General features: G+C 34.3%; 1 protein-coding gene across 2 annotated transcripts in view; it reads left to right on the top strand.

The window, feature by feature from the left end:
• SLIT2 (slit guidance ligand 2) overlaps window positions 1-20,675 on the top strand; it is a 402,412-nt gene that overhangs the window by 246,854 nt on the left and 134,883 nt on the right. For both annotated transcript variants that reach the window (XM_024119498.3, XM_024119497.3), the window contains exons 5-6: window positions 6,411-6,482; window positions 18,328-18,399. In XM_024119498.3, the coding sequence (XP_023975266.1) occupies window positions 6,411-6,482; window positions 18,328-18,399 (144 nt within the window). The remainder of the gene's footprint in view (window positions 1-6,410; window positions 6,483-18,327; window positions 18,400-20,675) is intronic.

The raw sequence follows: 20,675 nt of genomic DNA, 5'->3' as shown, positions 1-20,675 counted from the left end.
AGGGCCACTTCTCAGGCCTAGCTCTGGGAGGCCTATATCTTTCCAATTGTGCAAATGCCAAGAACGTAGAGCCTTTCCTGTTTGAAACCACTGATATTCACCCTCGTTCATATCCTTCATATCAAGATTAGCTTCAGAATGGGACAGTCTTTCCAGCTCTTCTCATTTCCTTGTCATTTCAGAAAATGAATAAACGAGGCTTTCAGATTTAAGATGTTCAATATTTTAATTCATATAGAAAATTCCAAATTATGCCTGAGCATTTGCAGTAACATTTTTTTGTATTTTTCCAGGTTTATTGACATATAACATTATATTTGCTATACTACAAAATGATCACTGCAATAAGTTTTGTTAACATTCATTACCTCACATAGTTAGAAGTTCTTTTGTGATAAGAACTATTAAGATTTACCATCTTAGCATCTTCAAATATGCAATGCATTATTGTTAAGTACAGTCACCTTGCTGTACATTACATCCCCAGAACATATTAATCTTACAACTAGAAGTTTGTACTTTTTGACCACCTTCACCCATTTCTCCCATCCTCCACCTTCCATCTCCGGCAACCACCAATCTGTTCTCTCTTTCTATGAGTTCCACTTTTATTTGATTCCACATGTAAGTGAGATCATGTAGTATTTGTCTTTCTGTGCTTGACTTACTGCACTTAGCATGTGCCCTCAGGGTCTCTCCATGTTGTGGCAAATAGCAGGATTTCCTTCTTTATCATGACTGATTAATATTCCATTGTGCATGTATGTGTGAGTGTGTGTATGCATGTATATATATATATATGCATGTATATATACACACACATGCATATATATATATAAAACATCTTCTTTATCCATTCATCTGCTGATGGAGACTTAGGTTGTTTCTATGTCTTGGCTATAATGCTGCATAGGGGTGCAGATATTCTTACAAGAGAGTGATTTTGTTTCTCTGCATATATACTCAGGAGTAGGATTGCTGGATCATATGGTAGTTCCATTTTTAGTCTTTTGAAGACCTGCTATACTGTTTTCCATAGTGGTTGCACCATTTTACATTCCCATCAACAGTGCAAAAGTATTCCCTTTTCTCCACATCCTTGCCAACACTTGTTATGTGTTGTCTTTTTGATGATGGCCATTCTGACAGGTGTGAGGTGATAGCTCATTGTGGTTTTGATTTGCATTTTTCTAATGATTAGTGATGTTGAGAATCTTTTCATGCGTCTATATATATTCTTTGGAAAACATCTATTCAAATCCTCTGCCCATTTAATTGGGTTGTTTGAATTTTGATGTTTAGTTGCATGGGTTCTTTTCACGTCATAGATATTAATCCCTTATCAGATAAATGTTTCACAAATGTTTTCTCGGTTCTGTAGGTTGCCTTTTCATTTTTTGATGGTTTTCTTTGCTATGCAGGAGCTTTTAGTTTGAGGTAGTCCCACTTGTTTAATTTTGCTTTTGTTGCCTTTGCTTTTGGTGTCAGATATGAAGCAGTCATTGCTAAGACCAGTGTCAAGGTGCTTACCGCCTATGTATTCTAGGAGTTTTATGGTTCAGGTCTTATGTCGAAGTCTTTAATTCATTTTGAGTGTCTATGTATGATGTTACACAGTGGTCCAGTTTCATTCTTTTGCATGTGGCAGTCCAGTTTTTCCAAAACCATTTACTGAAGAGACTGTCCTTTCTCCATTGTATATTCTTTACTCCTTTGTCATAAATTAATTTTCCATATATGTGGATTTATTTCTGGGCTCTCAACTCTATTCCATTGATCTCTCTGTTTTTCTTCCAATACCATGCTGTTTTTATTACTATACTTTGTAACATAGCTTGAAATCAAGAAATATGATACCACCAGCTTTGTTCTTCTTTCTTAAGATTGCTTTGGTTCTTCAGGTTCTTTTGTGGGACCAAATAAATTTTAGGTTGTTTGTTTATTTCTGTGAAAAATGCCATTGGAATTTTTATAAGGATTGCACTGAATCTGTAGATCACTTTGAACATTTTAACGATATTGGTTCTTCTGGTCCATGAGCATGTAATATCTTTCCATTTATTTGTGTCCAAAAGTTTACAAAGCTAATTTAGTCTCCTTGTCTTCCATTCCAGCTCTCCAATTATCACACTTGTTTTCCCCAAACGCTTTTTGCATTTTGCTATTCCCTTCCTCAGAAAAGTTGAGTGGTTCCAAACTCTCCCCAAGATGACAAGCACCTTAACTTGCATCAAAGACTTATATTTGGACCTAACTCCAACTCTCAACTTTATTATTTAATGCTCTCCAAAAAGAATTGCCTAGTTCACTGGAGACCCACCATTTCTTCACACTACTGCCCAGCGCCACTCTCTACCCATTGTCCCTGCCTGCTCCGAATTTCAATTTCCAGATCAATCTTCCTAAAAATCAACTCCAATCAAGCCATTTTCCTACTCGGAAGCACATTTTTACGCTCTATTGCCTAGTGATATAATTACAGACTCTTTCCTTGGCAGCACTATCCTGCTAACTCAGTAGTTCTGACTCGTTTTTCTCATACACATAGTTCACAGAACAATGCACTCCCATCAGTAATGTATCACATTGCCTACACTGGTCTTCAAGGAACAGAGCAGATACACTTAGGGGCACAGAGCAAATTCTCCTAGTAGCATAATTGTAGTATGTATGTAACCAACGCCTCTATAGTAGTTACTGTGCGCCAGTCACTTTGTGAGCACTTTAAAGAGTATTTCATTGAATCCACCTAACAGTCCTGTGATATAGACACTGTTATTGTTTCATTTTACAGATGAAAAAACTGACATACAGAAAATGTAAGCAATGTTCGCAAGGTCACATGGTTAATAAATGTTTAGCACTAATACCTGATATCACTGAAGCTTGGTTTCTTTAATAGTAACAAACAGTAATAATAAAGATAATAATAATACCTACTTCACTTCTCAGTCTGCAGCCTATGCTCTTAATTCCTCTGGCATACCTCCTCTCTCCTTGGATTTTTGCCACCCACCCGTACCAATACTGGAGGATGAGAAATATTGAGCTCAGTAATTTTCATCAAATTTCAAAAAATTCCCTTTCTATTTTGAAAGTGGCCTGAATCAACCAAGCCTCCAATGACTGTTACTTCTCTGATCTCCTGGATCACTTTTCTAAGATTCCACTCATGCTTTACTTATTCTATACTACCTTTGTTATCATCAGACTGTGAGATATAAATCACATCTCTCCAAAGAGACTGAAAAATGTCCACAACCAAACTCATAATAGACACTGTAAATTTTGATTTCCCAATTTTGTTAATGGTTCCTCTGTCGAAGTTCAAAATGACTTCTGTCTTCTCTCTCTTCTTTGCCTAATCCATATCCACATACAATTCACTTCTAAGTTTTGGTTCTTCATGCATCCTTGATACCACTCTTAATCTCTTGTTACCTTTTCTATCTTTAGATAGAAATGGGTGGGAGCCCATCCATTAACAAGCCCAGGGTAAACAAGCAATGTATTGATGGTTATTATGTTGCTTCATAATTCTTCATATGTTGCTTCATAATTCTCATTACTCTTTCCCCAACTATCATAAAAATCTTGTATCTGGTTATCCAGATTTGAGTCTTTGACCCCTGGTATTCTCCTAAATTCTACTGCCAGTTGAATCTAAGGAAGAGCATCTGTCCTGCTCCTATACCTCACTCTTCCCTCCCTACCACCGTCTGCTGAAATAAGAGCTCACTCTTCAATCGGTATCAGAATGTCTACTCCTCACACCCCTCACTTTTCCTTCCAACCTCATCTCTGATTACTGCACTGCATGTTATACCTTCTAAGCAAACCAGACCAAAAGCTACTCCCATAGAAGTTCTATTTTCCTACCTCCATACTCTTGCTTGTGCTATTTATTTCACACAAAAATGCAAATGACATAAGTCAGAGGCTAGGATGAGTTAAGAAAAAGTCTCCTAAGTTTTAGGCCACAGGAAGGACATATTGAGATGGATTAAGTAGCCCTCAGTGTCATCTTTAGAAATCCCCACGTCTTGACTCAATATTTATCTGGATTTCCTCTACATCTCTTGATACTTCAACACTTTCTGTCATTGTTTAGCACCTGATATCGTTGAAGCTTGGTTTCTTTAATAATAACAAATAGTAATAATAATGATAATAATAATATCTACTTCACAAGATGGCCATGTGGGTTAAAAAACATAAATTTGATATTATATTATCTCTAAAAATTTAAGTATTGCACATAGCAGGTACTGAAAACGTAAGTTTCTTCCTCCTGTCATGGGTGAATATTATTGCCCACTTAACTGAAGGGACCTGAGATCCATAACTGAATTTGGCTGCCAGAGTAAGCGGAGCACAAGAGCAGAGACCCCATAGAATAGTCTACTCGGGGGCAGCGACACATAAGCCACTGACCTTAGGGAGGCTCTGAGCCTGACTGTCCCTCACCCTTCTATAAAAGATGAGATGGTAAGTGTTAGCAGAATAAAACCCTTCTAATGCCCTAGACTTCTGCCTGAGGCAGTCAAAAGGACTAAAATTACATTCAGAAGAAATGGTAATCTCTGCCATTTTTATTCACCTACACAGTCCCTAAAGCAGTCTTTGTTCTAGGAGAAGTGGTGAAAAAAAATAAGTGGTGAGAAAACACTGAACTGACAGGGGCACAACAATAAAAACACTATCTGTTTTCACGGAGTGCTGTAAAATTAAATTTGCTTGAATTCAGTTTTTTCCCTCCTCATTTCTTATTACTTTCTGAATTTTCTTTCTCCAGTATCTCTCTTTACCTTCTCCTAGCTCAGTAGCCTCCTTTGAGCACTGTTTCTGACATTAGGCTTTTAAATATATGCTATTAAACATTCTTAACTCGATGTAATTAAACAAAGGAGGGAAGTCAGTCTGAATCAACGACAAGCTGGAGAAATAAGCAATTTTTAAGGAAATGAAGTTTTATTACTCTTAGGGATATACTGAAGCTATTGATAACAGTTCACTTAGGACATGAATGGCTGCCTTAACTCCTACATAAGCACATATTACAAACTTACTGTTTGGAATAAAATATGTATGTGTTTTTCTTTGCTTTTTTGCTAAAGACCTTTACTCTTTAGACTAACATTATTTCTCTACAAATTGCTTAGCAAACTTTTTTTTATTTGAACATTGCAGATATTGAGATATAAATGCAAATCTCACTTGTTTAAAACGTGGTGCTAATGAGGTCAAAACCACACAGTAAATCTCTGTATCTGCCAGTTATCTCTATTGTGTGGTGACAAGTGTTGAGCAACCGGCTCTGGTCATAAGAAGCATTGGGGGAGAGAATGCTGGTGAATTCATCCAATATGCTTCCACAAAATTGGAAAATGACTCCGTTTTGGCAGGCATGTACCCGTGGTCAGTAGCTTCATCTTTCTTCGTGAGCGTCAGTTATCTTGAATTTAAAGATAATTTTAGTACCTTCATTGTTACTTTAATACTTTATTTGATATTTCAGCTTTCTGCTATGTGGTAGTGTTATTTAAAATTTCCTCTTTTCAGTGACATTTCTTGCATGTGTATTTATATCCTACTTGTTAAGGCTAATAATACTATGTGAGCTTATAGAATTGCATCTGAACTCTGAAGGAAAAATAATGATCCGTTTCATGACATGAGTGATTTTTACAAACTCTCATTTCAACTCAAAGAGTGCTTTTTTTCCCTTGATTAAAATGTATTTCTCGATTAAATTAAAATGCAAATATAGACAGTCTGTGTTTATGGTTATAATAGAATTATTTAAAGAAGGTTCTAAATCAACCTGCTGCTAATATTTCATGCAAGAACTGTGGGTTTTATTGTTGGGCCAGTACTGCCGTGTTCCATTTTCAAGATTACTTAAAGTGCTATGAAAACTTAATCATACTGCCCAGGTTTTATCAGTTTTTGCCCAGTCTTCTCTAGGATGTTAAAAGGGACTGCTTTCCTATATAATTCTTAAGTTATGTTAGTGATATTTGAGAAATATCAAGTACTAAAACTTTAGAACCCCTTGAAATTGAGTTATGAACAATTTACTATTTGTTTTAAAAAATATATTTTATTACACAGAAGTGAACCAACTCTTAAATTTAAGAGAACCATATTTAATAATTTATTATGAAATTAAAGATCTGAAAAATTACTTCAAGAAACCATTTAGTCCAACTTTTAAATTTATATTAGATATATAAAATATTTGTATTAGAAATTGCATCTAATGCTATGGATTTAATTATGATCCTTTAGTATTTTTTTAGCTTTCTTTTTTTTTTGGAAGTGTCCTATCACTTTTCAAACACATTGATTAAAATAATTCTTAAATAACATTTATAACTTGATCTTTTTTCTTTTTTTGTTATTTTTAGTGACCTCAGTGAAAACCAAATTCAGGCAATTCCAAGGAAAGCTTTCCGTGGGGCAGTTGATATTAAAAATCTGTAAGTATTTTTTCTAATTGATACTGTTATTTTTTTAATTACCCATTTTCCAAGTTTAATTTATATTAAATAAAGTGTCAGGAAAAAAATGGTGAAAGCCTATATACATCTTTATGCTTCCTTAGGAGAGCTTGTAACAACAATAAGTTTTAAATTGTTTTCACAAGCTATCTGAAGAGATTCTCGTTTAGAAGATGTCTTGAAACTGAAGTTGTTATCAAATTCATTCTTCAAACCTTGTGATTAATCTTGTGAAATCTAAAGAAATTATTTGATTAAAAGGTATTTGCAATGTATTTTCTTCCCCTTACTGTGAGCTAATTTCAATAGCTCCTTTTTCACTTGTTATCGGTGTTTATTGGAAATGCAGAATATTTTTTTTCTGGAAAGAGTAGATGATATTTTCTTGTTAGAGATACCTGTGGCCTAGAGCTACAGCTTTTTAAAATAGCTTTTAGATCACCATTTTCATTAAATGCCAACAGTGTGAGAATGAGAAAATTGTCTTTCCCTTTGTGTGAATACTTTTCATGCATCTTTTCCCTCTTACATCTTTATGAAAGAATGTATGTATAGCCTTCTTTAAAAAGCAAAAAAAAAAAAAGAAAAGAAAAAGAAAACTATGTTTCTGTATTATCTCTTGATAAATCTTTAATCTAGTGTCTTGTGTAGATGTGTTTTTTGTAAGTGTGGATGGCTCTTTACATACCAGATTTAAGATCACAGTGGCAATCCTAATATCATTGATATATATCTTAATAAATTTAAAAATACCTTGTTAGCCTTTTAATATGATGGTTTTTGACTCGCCGTGAATCTAAAACGTAAAACATTTTCTGTAGCTTTTACATTAGTTTGGAATGTGGGGGGAAAAGGCCCCTGTGTGCTGAGATTAACTATCAGGAATTCAGTATTTCTTAGCTAGTAATAAATAGGGAAGGCATTTTAAGAATTAACTTATATTCCAAATTCTCCATGGTGGGATCCAACAATATTTCTCCAGTAGCGAAAGTCAGACAGATGTTTTCCTTCATCAAAGAAGACTGTTTATAAAGCTACAAGTTATGGCCTCTACATCCTCTCCTCAATGTAAATTTTTGTTTAAATTTGTATTTTCTAAGACAGAAAAATATAGACTTCTAGGTATAAATGTGTAGAGCCGTCAAAATCCTGGCCCTAGGTTTTTATGAGCGTTTACATGTTAAAGAGATTTTATTTGCTTTGTTTTTAATCTCTCATGAAGACTTAGGGAAGTCTTCAGATAGATTCAGAGACGTCGGGTGTTCAAAACTGCCTCTGTATATTATGTCTGATCAGAACAACATAAAGATCCCTATGTAGCACCTACTCGAGTTGCCTATATGTCTCTGTAAAAGGACAGTAATGGCCAAAGTTGACCACCCTTTGAGAATGCCACTTGCAATCTTACAATAGTATTTTCTGTAAAGCCTTAAAACAGGTGGCTTTTAATCTTAGCAAAGATATTTAGGGAATCCAAGTCTATTAAGTAATCCTTCTCCCATATTTAAGGATGAATTTGGGAGTGAGATACCGGTCATGGTGGGATTCTTCCTTAATTCCTCTTCATTTATTCTTTAAAAATGTGATTTTAAAAGTTTAGAGATAAAAAGAAAAGTAAAATGCTTGCCCTTGTACTTTGAAGAAAGCAATATTGATTGAGCAGGATTTTTGAAATATTTCTCCCCACGGCATCATCCCCGCTCTCTACCATTTTAAAGGCAGTTATTATGTATACTGTGAGATGAGTTTAGGACTGTCTCAGAATCTCTTGCCATTTTTTTGTTTTGTAAACATGACATATCAGTAAACTTCATTGAGCCTTAATTTTTACTTTTATGAAATCAGTATAATAATTTCTTACATTTGCTGTGGTTATTAGAGAAAAACCTTAAAACAGTAATATGCTGCAAGATATAGTACAGTATTCATTCAGCAAGTATTCACTAATCAACTGCTAGAAGTCAGCATTGAAAATCTTATACTAAGGAGAGAGGAAAGGAGAACATAAACTAATTTGCAATATTAGTAATCAATCAGATAGACCCATGTCTATTATGGGTCAATTAGACATGGAGCTGCAATAATGGGGAAAAAATCTATCAGAAAGTACTAAACGAATATACACAAGACCCTGATTTATAAACAAATTAAATGCAACAGGTACTGAGGAAAGAAAGAGATAAAAGTATTGATATTGCTTGAAGTTATCAGGGAATACTTTAGAAAAGAGTTACTGAAAGAAAATATAAAGGAATCTTCAAGGAGGTTGGTTCATACCGTATACTGGTGAGTAGTGGCCGGTAAAAGCAGACTGAGAAAGTAAGAATTTATTAAGACCTATGCAAGGCCTGATTTCTGGGTTTCGATTGGTTTGGAGGATTAAAATTAAAGTGCAGTGGAATGTGTGTGTGTGTATTGTGTGTGTGTGTGTGTGTGTGTGTGTGTGTGTGAGATGTAAGGAATATTACCTTTTTTTCAAGGCGAACCAATACTAATTCGGAATAGTAGCAGTGGTAAGAAGCATAGCAATCTGCATATGGAGGAAGCCAAGTAGCGTGGCATCCAAATGATTTTAACTTTGGAGGTTTCTGTTCTTATGGAGGAAAGGGGGCTTAAGAAATTATGTGAGTGCTAAATGATGATGTGATGGTCAAAAGAACAATTTATTCCTGCTACTCTCAATGCCTTCCATGTAACAGTGTGAAAGACCATGAGAACGTTGCAACACCACAATGCATTTATAGGTTTATTTAATGAAATAAGATCATAGTTACAATTTTCTAAAATTTCACATTTAGAAAGCATTTTGCTATAATTAAAAAATAGTTCAAACTACATTATTCAAAAAAAATTCAATTTCATGGGACTTTGTGTGAAGTTTAGTTTTATCATTAAAAATTAAGAAGGATATTTGGTAAAATATGTTAGAACTGAGAGTAAATTTTAATTTGTATTATTGTTAAAATGGTAACTGTATGTCATCAAGTAATGACTCAATAAAAGTCCATAAATATTGACATTATTAATATTATTAACATTCAGTGTGGGAAGGAGAGGCATAGTGCTTTGTCTTATTTATTATTCCAGTGTGTACGTTTACAATTTGGACAACCCTGCATGGTGCCATAATGGCTAGTGTTTCAAGTCATTCAGGGAGTAAAAGAGAAGAAGTAAGGCTGCACAGAAGGAATACGTGCTTTAGTTGCATCAAGCCGATATTTTGTATAGCGCTGTCTAAAAGACTAGTCTAATGCACTGTACCAAGTTTATTGGATTTACCACATATTCAGGCCTTATTCAGAACAAATTCCAGTTATCAGAAGATTTTCACTGGAAGCACCTGCTTTAATCTTGTGGATTGGCTAAATATGCTCAAGGCAGCATCCTGACAATATGAAATTGATGCTGTGGAAATTTTGCAGATTAGCAGATCTTATTCCTCTTCCTCCAGGCAAGCCACAGTAAAACTATTCTAGACAGCTGGACATTTATCTTGCTGTTAAACATCTCCAGGGAGAACTTCCCATAACTTTTTTGCTTACCTCTATTAATTTCCAAACTGGATTAAAAGCCTTTATATTTTATTTTGTTACCCAATTTTCTCCACCTGCTACTTAAACCAGCTTCTTTTTTCTGGCATTTTAGACAGTGAGATCTGAGAATAACAAGATCGTATTAAAATATCAACTAAATAATAGTGTTTATAAAAGTCACTGGCAGTACTTGTACATAGGATTTACATCTGTGTGTTTGAACTCTCCAAGTATGAATTCAAGTACTGATACCATATCATTACCAAATGATGCCTCATCAAAATGATAATCAATATTTATATGATTTTCCTTGATAAAATTTGTATATTTATTTAATATATTTAACACTGACTAATAAAACCTTGGCTGCCTCCTGATCAATTTCTGAACAAAGACATGTTACATTGTGCCAGTTTTGTTTACAAGTATGTATGAGGCATTTCCATTTAATTGAATAATTTAAGAGAATATTCAAATTATAATAAATCTTGCCTTATTGCTGAGACTTGCAAGATTATTCTCTAAGTAGGTATTTTATGAATATAAAAATTTTCCAAGAGTCTCTTGTTTTTATGAGAAATCATTTCTAGTCATGTTGTCTTAGGATTTAAGCAAAGAAGTGCAAATATATGAACTTAAAAATCAAATGGATTGCCAATAGTTACTCACACTGCAAAAGCCAACTCTAACATACCTTACATTAGTTTCTTTAATGAGTTGAACCTGAATACTTAAAATAACTAAATTCCAACAAGCATTATTTTAGGTAGACTCTTTAAAGTACATCATACCTGGTTTTTATTCTTCTTTCATGTTGCAGTATATCCTCAAAATGTACTCTATGTCCCAAACTTTACTATTTACTGTTCATTAATAAATACATTCCTTTTCTATTTGCTTGCATTATACCAATTCCATTAAATTTTCATCTGTTATGAATCTTACCCTCCTTTTCCAATAAAACTACCTGTTGTTAAAAAATAGGTTAAGGAAAATATTTATATTCATTCTTTTATAACATACATTAGTTTACAGACAAGGGTTATAAGATGATTTAAGTTATAAGATGATTTAGCTTTGTTCTCTTTGAGTAAGTCATGGTATCATTTGGGAAACAAAAATGCATGGCCATGACTTTTTAGGAAACAAATAACCCAATTTGGGATGCACTGATTCTTGGTGATAAGATTTGGCAAATAGGAAAGAGAAGGTTAATCTATATGTTGCTACACAGCTATTTATGTTATTTAGAAATTTTTTTTTTTCTGGAACGCTGTCATCTTCAATTTATTTTATTAATGGATCAATTAAAACCCACAGGAGGGAAATTCACAGTGCTATACTAGGTACACAGAAAGACATATATTTTGCTATTTTTTCACACTTCTCTATTTTAAAATATCAATCTACTGGTTTCTTTCCCTCTATCATCTGCATTCTTCATAATGATGAGGGAACAAGGTTGCTCACGTAATATAGAATAAATATGTAACAATCAGAAGAGTGTATTATATATTTAACCATTCAAATGCAAGACTTACTTTAGCTTTGTCCTGTGAATTAAGTCATATTTACAGAATGTCCACCGTAATCAGCTACTTTTCATGTTTAGTTTACTACATTTCTTGTCATACTTAATTACATACTTTTTACATAATTATCATAAAAATAAAATCCATTTATATCAAATTGAAATTGTAACTTTTAGTGCCCCTAGCTCCTCCCAAAAGTGTTTTCAATAAGCCTGAGGCTGAAGAGACTTTGAAAGGGAGGTTGGTTTCTCACTCAAGGGGCTTGCTATCTTTAGCGCTAGATTAAATACCACATACAGGTCTTTAGTGGGAGGTAGAACCTTCTGAACAAACCTGTAACAATGGCTCTTCATTTAGATAAATAGCAAATGAAGTTGAGTTTTATGGTATAAGGACCAGGGCCTCTCTTAACATCCAGAATGCTGCCTGTGGACATAGGGGACAACCAGCAACCAGCAGTTGTCTGGGTTCTTAGATGTAAAATGTATTAGGAAGTCAGCAGTTGCCACAGTCAGTACCATGGGAACTGTCCATGGTCCTAGAATTTTCCTGGTTTGAACTCAGTCTAAAAAACCACACTGAATTGTGATAATCCCCAACAACTATGGTCAAGTTTGCTACCAATAACCTCTCCAACATCGCATTTTGCTCTTTCTCCTGGGGTGCCTTAGCACTCTTTATTACTGATAGCTTTCTCTCATGTAAAAATGAGTCTAAATAACGTATCGTCATCAACATTTTCCAAAACAAAAAAAGAAAAAAAACACAAGACATTTTGATTGAATAGTTGGGAATCTAATTCACATATGTATCAGTATAAAATAGTAATTGTCATGATCTTTCTGTGGCTGCGTGTTGTCCTTGAGACAGAACAGATCTTTAGGTTTCTTACTTCCCCAACCCTGGACAGCCACTCTTTTCTACCTCTGAGCAATTACAATAACCTGCTAATTGAGTTTTGATCTCCAGTTTATATTCTCATTAGATAGTTTTAACATTGCGGCCAGATTTGTTTTCATAAAGCATTGTTTTTCATCCCATCACTACCTGGTTCAAAATCATGCAGCTTATTAAAAACAAAAACAAAAACATTTTGCTATAGGCATTATGGCAAAGCCTTGGGGATTTAGCAGAGTATTGTCTACAGTAGTTCTGCAGGGTCTGTAGGAATATAGGCTCTTCCCTGAGAGAGCAGCAACCTTTATCAAATGGCATGCCATCTAGTCTCTTTAGGTATTCTGACTAGTCCCAACATTCTGACACCCACGCAGGCTCCCAGCCCCCTCTCCCCCCGAATCTGCACACAAGTTCTTCGCTCATATCAGAACGGCCCCTCTCTTGCAGACATTTACTGTGAACATTGTAGAACCTCTGCTCACAAGTGTTCTTTGAACCAGTCTCCTCCATAGGGAATGCCCACTTTTATTTCTGTCTTACTGGATTCTATCCATCTTTTAGGGATCAGGGGATTTTTTTTTCTCTTCCTCACACGATTATTTTCGCCTAGGGTAATCTCTTCCTTTTCTGAAATTCTGTAACATTCTTCGTCTACTGGCTTCTTCCTTGAAACTTGGCCATTAGAAATTCAGCTGAAACCTCCATTCGCAGAATGAATAGCTCCTGAATCTCTTTTCCTAGCCACCTGTGTATCTAGTGAGGGCTTCAGCAATACATAGATTTAAATTTGAATCAAGGTTTCACTAAATATTTACTACCTATTTTGCATAATTTATTGAACTTCTTTGAGCCTCATTTTCTTATCTATAAAATCAGAATAATGATAATACCTACCTTTTCAAGTAATTGTGAGAAATAATGAGACGGGTATATCTACAGACCCTGCCATTTGCTGTGTATTCAATAAATGCTAGCAATTATCATTGTCAGTTTCAATTTCTACCTCCCTTGATTAGTCTACTTAGACTTACCAGAACATGAAGGTCAACTTAGTTGTCTTTCCTCCAGTGTCTATTACCATCTCTGTTAGAATTACCTTTCGCTTCCTTCTAATAAATTATCAAATGGATATAACTTTATACCACAGCTTATTCCAATAAAAACTGAGATTCTTTATTCCTATGAGAAAAACAAAATGTTACTTGAAACCTTGCAAAATGGTTAAATTCTCAAATAACATAAATTATTTGGGGTTCCTAAGAGGAGTCCTTTCCTTTGTTATTTTCTTCATTAATGTCCAGGCTAACACAGATGTGCTTTTATGCCGAGGTAAATAATATGTTTGTGATACTTCTCTCTAGGATGTTCATTTATATGGATTAATTTAAATTTTTCTTATGCCCTCTATGTATTATAATTTAAATCTTGAACTGCTTCTTAAACAATCATTATTAGCATATAAGATTTGTATATTTAGGCACTCATAGTCACCTGAATTTTATACACACACGGAAGAAATAGAACAGATGCTGCCCATATCCTTACCAGCATTTTTTTTTCTTTTTCTCCCATTATATTTATGTTTTATCAGGTTGCTTTTAAAATAGTGAAATGTTGTTATTCCCTCATATTGACTGTAGTCACTTTGATGTGTTTTAAGTCAACTAGATTCTTGGAGTTTGTCATCTTACAGTGGTGAGAGAAATATGAACGAAACTTCTATTTCTCATACCTAAAAAACCCTAGAAAAATGGAGCATAGTCATAATAATTTTGTTGAGACATTGAGAAACTCTGCCTGGCTTAGAAATTATTAAAGAATTTTTATGTTCACTCTTGTTTCAGAGTGAAGTATATTTTATGGTGTTCTAATTTTTACAAAAAGAAAATTAGTAATAAGATTTTATTACTTGGACACTGAACTGAAATATGAATTTTCTATGAGTAAGGACAAACCAACTAAAGTTAATGCAGGAAGATATGTTTTGTATGTGTAATTCAAACAGTATGGTATCTAGATTTTTAAAAATGAAAACAGGAAATCCTGAAAAAGACTTACTTAAAAGTAGCAGAATTGGGAGGGGATATGGGGATATATGTATACATATAGCTGATTCACTTTGTTATACAGCAGAAACTAACACACCATTGCAAAGCAATTATACTCCAATAAAGATGTTTAAAAAAAAAAGTAACAGAATGCAGTGTCTTCAGTTATATTTCAGGATGCCAAGTAAGCGAATGTCCAACGGTTTTTGTCATTTAATATACCTCTTTTTTAAAATTTATACTTAGCAACGTTATATATTGTCCCTCATACTGAGAACTAATCAAAATCTGAAACTAGGCTAAATTATTTTTAGTCTTAAAGACAATCAGATCAGCTTTAGAAATTTTATGTGAGTGAGGCACAGAGTGATCTCTCTTAATAAAAACATACTGCATTCTCTAAGCTAAATTTACCAGTGCTAGGAAAAAATACAATAGGCAGTCTAGAGTTATTCTAGAGCATCAGAAGAGGAGTATTTACCACTGAAAAGAGAATCATAGAATGTTAATGCTGAGAGAAATCTTAAAGAGAATATATTTTTTAACAACATTATTTTCATGAAATTAAAGATAAAGCAGTTGCTTCAAGTCACACTATTACAAACTAGCACAGTGGAGGATCAGAGAGGATGGGTCGGAATTTGAACAGAAACAGAGAGGAGGGCTGGGGGTAGGAAATGAGGAGAAGACACAGCAGTCTGGGCAAGAACATGTAGGCTAAAAGTCTGAAAGAAACCACCGGTGGTACTAGCCATACCGTTCTTTCTCCTGGGAAAATAAGAAAAGCACTAGCTTGCTTCCCCCTGGGAAGTAGCTCCTGTGTCAGGAAAGGATCCTCAAGCCGTCTCTGATGCACCTAGTGCTCTTATCTAAAGATCAACAAATTTACCTTATGTCTGGGTAAATAGCTGTAACATTACTTTTTGGAGAAGTGAAAAAAGTTTCCTCTTACTAATTCCTTAATTCGGAACAATTTTATGGCACAATTTATAATCACATCTAAACATGTCACTAAACTCTTGGCTGAACAGATCCTTTCCTGTTTACAGAAAGCAGAAGTGCCCAGGGTTTGAGAGGTGGTAGAGAAGGAAGTGAGCAGCATGAGAGGAAACAAGGTGAAGAAAATTAGTCCAGAAACTCTGAAATAAATTACACTTTTGCATAGTTTTGACACTGTTTATCTTGAACCATATGCAGACAAATAGAGGTTTGTGCAGAGAGATTTTCTCATGAGCAGTCATGCGGGTACAACACTTTGCATAAACATACCTTTGAATTCTACAAAATCTACCCACTGATGAAAACATTATTTACTTTGATTTTCATTGTCCTTTCAAATGAGTAATGTTTTCACAAAATACCTTCCTTCTCAGAAGATATTTGAACTGGGATATGATGGCATTCAGGAAACTTTTAGGGATGACTTTGGTCCTGTGAGAGCTGAATATTCTTAATGGTTTAGTGCCAATAAGGGCTTAGATTTCTATTAAGAATCAGAAGAAGCATATAACCATGAGCAACGTTAAAGAGGGGTGAAATTAGAAAAGTTTCCAGCAGCGTCTCAACTTCTAGTGGTATACAGAAAGTAATCTGTCTTTCGGTACTTGTAGGACAAGATTTGCTTGAGTGCTTTCTGGCAAACTGGGGCTTCCCCTTTGTGTATAGTATGCATGATTTAAAGGAAGCTGTGTCAGACTGATTTATACATTGACAGCTAAGGATAATAAGATATGGACAAACATACAGCTCACCCTTTTACAGATTAACCTGGAGACTGCATTAGGCAAATTTGATAGCATTAAAAGATTTTGCCAATTTGTCTGGAAACAATTTCTCTTTTGTAGTGTGTCAAGGGTAACACTTCATGCCATTGTGCTAATTTAAATGGCTTTGATAAATTGTTCAAGAGGTTAGAGAATAGTAGTGTAGATATATATTTAGCACTTTAAAATTTAAAAAAGGCTATTAACTTAATTGTTAAATGAATTTAATCTGTAAAAATCAAAAGTGCTCAAGAATGTTAAGTGTTTTCTTGGAACTGCAGCAACCATATTGCATCATGAGTCTTTAAAAAGTCTTCTTAGAAAATAAAATTATACCTCTGCATACTTCCTAATAAGCAGAAATGCTTTCAGCTGTTACAGTAGCATGAGTGGTAGCTGTTGTTTGGGGAAAGCCTTCGTTTATACAAGCAATAAAATTGTATCTTCTCGAGGGCTCACGTTTTTTATATTGCACATCTTAGATCGCACCATTTGCATGGCATCAAGGTAGCCTCCTATATGATTATGTCCCCCAGAGACCTTCTTAAAAATGAGATGTATATTTCATGAGACATTGTCTATGTAAATAATTTCTGAAGTAAGGACTTTGTAAAGGCTCCTCTGAAAGTCACTGGTTTAAATCACTGCACCTTTATTCAGTCTTCTTGTGAGAGAAACAGCTATTGCAACATTTCCCTTAAAAACTGACCTCAGATTTGAATTAGCCCTTTTGTTGAATTCTGCACTTGAAACAAGGACAAGATTCATTTGTGTTAGGATCATAGTCTTACCCTGTACGTGTACCTCCCTTCCCAACGCATGCAGAGCTGACAACTCACCTGACTATTTCAGTAAACACTTTGTTTCTATCTCAAGTGAAGCATTAAAATACTTTTTCTTTACAGGAATAATAATATCGCTAAGCATCAAGCTACTAGATTTAAATAAAAACTGCTTATTTGTTAAACAAAAAGGAGAGTGCTGAGGGCTTTAGTACTTAGTTGTCCATTTCAACCAAGTAAATTCCTTAGTATGAAGAAGGAAATTTTAATTCCCCAGACAAGCGGCAGGAAAAAGCAAACAAGTTCGGAGCAGCCATTTTTTTTTCAATCTTTGAATTTTAGCAAATGAGTACTTAAACTTCTGGAGAACATTCATTTATTTGAATTCTGTATTATTTAGAACGAACTGATACAGCTTTTAAATGTTTGACTGTAGAGATGTGCGGTGTTTTAACAATCTTGCTGCTCTATGTGTTTCATAGTGTTTGGGGCCGAAATTAGCATCTTTGAGAAAAGCAAATTTTTTAAAATTTCTTAATACTTTTAAAAAACTTGTTTTCTGGATAGTGGTGTAATTTGGGAAGTTCCTTAACTGAAAAGTCTAACATTTACAGTGCCGAGAATTCGCATTTAATGATAACAATGCAAGTTATGCATATAGTGAAGCTTAATATAAAACAACTGGTAGCTCTGTAAAGTGTATGCCTAGTTGGGAATAGCAAGGAGATAGATGGGACGTCATTTCTCTTTCCTGATTTGGAGTTCTTGAAAGAAAACTGCTTTTAAAAGAAGAAAACCTAAAAGTAGTCTTGCTCTTTCTTGCCAAGGATAGTAAAATTAACATGCAGCTGGGCGTCTCTGATAAATGGATTCTGTTAGGTCACTGAGGGGGTGCATGTGACATTAAGTGATTTACAGTCCTTTACCTTAATGAAATTGTTTCAGCAAGATGACGCTGAAAGCTCTTAATGGATAGCTTTTCTTGGTGTAATGAAATTGCATTCCTATGGCATTTAATATAAGGCGCAGTTATTATTTACTGGAGCTTTCCAAGGGCTGCTATTTGCACACACAGTTCAGAACAAAAAGAGGTTTCAGTGGCGGCACCGAGGCCAGAATGGCTTGTGACATTCTTAAGCAGATGAGTGTATTTGTGAGAGCATTTCAGTTAGTGCAGCCAAGGCTTCAGAGACCCTTCAGGAGACTTCCTTTCACCTAACCCTGCTAGTGTCCAATCTCTTACATATATTCTTCTAATCTATTTAACAGGCAACTGGATTACAACCAGATCAGCTGTATTGAAGATGGGGCATTTAGGGCTCTCCGAGACCTGGAGGTGCTGTAAGTACCGCTTATTTCTTACTCTTTTAATGGGAGCTTTGTGTCTGGGGAGTGCTAATGTGGATGCTTATCTGTTGGCTTGAAACCTTGTGTCAAAATGGTTTCCCAAAGAGAGCCCTTAAATAACTCAGCAAATACAGAGAAGAGTTGAAATGTGTGTGTGCAATACCTTGCATAGCATATCTATATGCTAGGTAAAATTGTCTGATTTAGGAAGGACACTCAAATGTTCACGCGTATTGTCTTTTAAGTGTTTCTCCTTATCATAAAATAGTCTCATACACAGGATTTGTGAGAATTCCCAGAACTGCTATATATTAAGATAACATCAGTTGCATAGGAAAAATTACAACAAAAAATAAACCTTAATATGTTGGTATGTTTTAGTTGCTGTGCAATGGAAAGACATTTTCTCATTTTAAAATGTCATTTTAACTAGATAACTTACCATCTCTGTAAGATTACTTTGAAATGTACTGTCTAAATTTAATAAGCCGCCCACTAGGTCCATTTTAAAGTCTTCACTACTGACTTTGTAAAGCACTACACACATATTTGAATTATAATTGGCTTTTTCTGTCTTTCCTTGCTGGACAGACATGGCTGACAAAATTGGTTAGAGGTAACTGAGTAATCTCTACAGACCTTTGACACTGTAAAATAATTTTAATGGCATTGTTAATTATAATGAAAAATAATTTTAATGAAAACTAGCGTTACTAAAGCTGCTTAAGCCGCCTATACATTTCTGAAAAATTTCCCCGAAGATTCACCTTTCTAACTTTTTAAGTATACTTACAGATTTCTCCCCCCAATAAAATATATTTCTATGCTATAATTCTCCCCGACTCAGTTTGTTCAGAAATCTGAAACTGAATTAAACGTGAAGAGGTTTTGAATTTTCAGTCCATGTGTTAAAAGTTATCCAGAAATCATGAACTCCTCCTGAGAAAAAGATCCCATTGCTTTATAAATTGAGTTTGAAGAGCAGAATGTAATTCTGAAAAAAGTTGATTGTTTCAACTAGACTGGCTTATTTTTCCAATATTTTCTATATGATTTTGGTTTTAATTGCAAGTAAATGAATCGAATTTCTCGGTGTGTCATGTGCTGCTAAGTTATTAATTATTTTTAAAGAATTATGTAAGAATGAGTTGACTGAGGTAAATTGCTCTGAGTATATACTGTTCTCTAACCACTTGAGAGATCACCTTTGTTTCTGTTGATAACAATCTAACTTATTCTAAAGGAAAAAAAAATCAAAGTGCTTGTCCTACACATTGTAGTTATAAGGCCACTTATAAAATTGTGTTCCAGAGCCATTTTTAATATAAGAAGCTCACTAATGCTATTTCAGAGTGAGAATAATTGGGATACAACTATGATTTCATGATAGTGGTCTGACGTCAAAACCATAGTCAATGTCACTAAACTTTATATGTGAGGAGACTACCACAAGTGTTATTTAAGTTGAACAGAGCAGATCAAGTCAAAGAATTTGTTATTAAGTCAGTGCACCTAACTAAGAATATGAATGATACCAAACATTTAATGAAAAATTTGCTAAATGTTTTGAATGAATTAAATCCCGTAAAGTACTTTATTATTAAGTAAAAGAACTTAAATACTTATTAGATATAGAATAACTAATATATGTTTAATATACTGAGGATGTATTGAGTGCTCCATATATATTGAGAGAGAGAGACAGGAAGAGAGAGAAAGTTCCTGCTATGTGTCAAGCTCTGTGCTAGGCATTGAAAACACTTTACCCACAAATACAATAACTATTCATTTGCTTTTTTAGTTCTAAACTAGTATCATTGTTTTTAGAAGCAGGAAGTTCAAGAAAACACAGTCACCTCCTATATTTTGTCAGGTTAGCAACATATCTAAAAGGTGACTTTTGCAAGACCCACTATCATGAAATACACCAAAGTGTGATAAACATCTCGTGGTTCATGGAATTAAAATCAAAATCTAAAATGTTGGGAACTCTTTTGAGGACCTTAATAGATAGGTCTCAAAGAGTATCTAATGGACAGAGTTTGTTTGCTAAAGAAAAGAATTAAAATTAGCACAATACAAGAAAATGTGAATTTTTTTCAAAATAATTTTAATATTTTATATTAAATATAAAGTCAAGCAGACATTCTTTTAATATATATTAATTTTTAAATGCTCATAATTTATGCAGCCTTTAGAGAAATTAATTAATGAAGAATTAAAGACTAAATTGGCTAGAGCGCTGGAAAGACTGAATTTGTTAAGCCATA

Source organism: Physeter macrocephalus, chromosome 7 (assembly GCF_002837175.3).
Source record: "Physeter macrocephalus isolate SW-GA chromosome 7, ASM283717v5, whole genome shotgun sequence".
Taxonomy (NCBI): domain Eukaryota; kingdom Metazoa; phylum Chordata; class Mammalia; order Artiodactyla; family Physeteridae; genus Physeter; species Physeter macrocephalus.
This window is presented reverse-complemented; position numbering and strand designations above follow the sequence as displayed.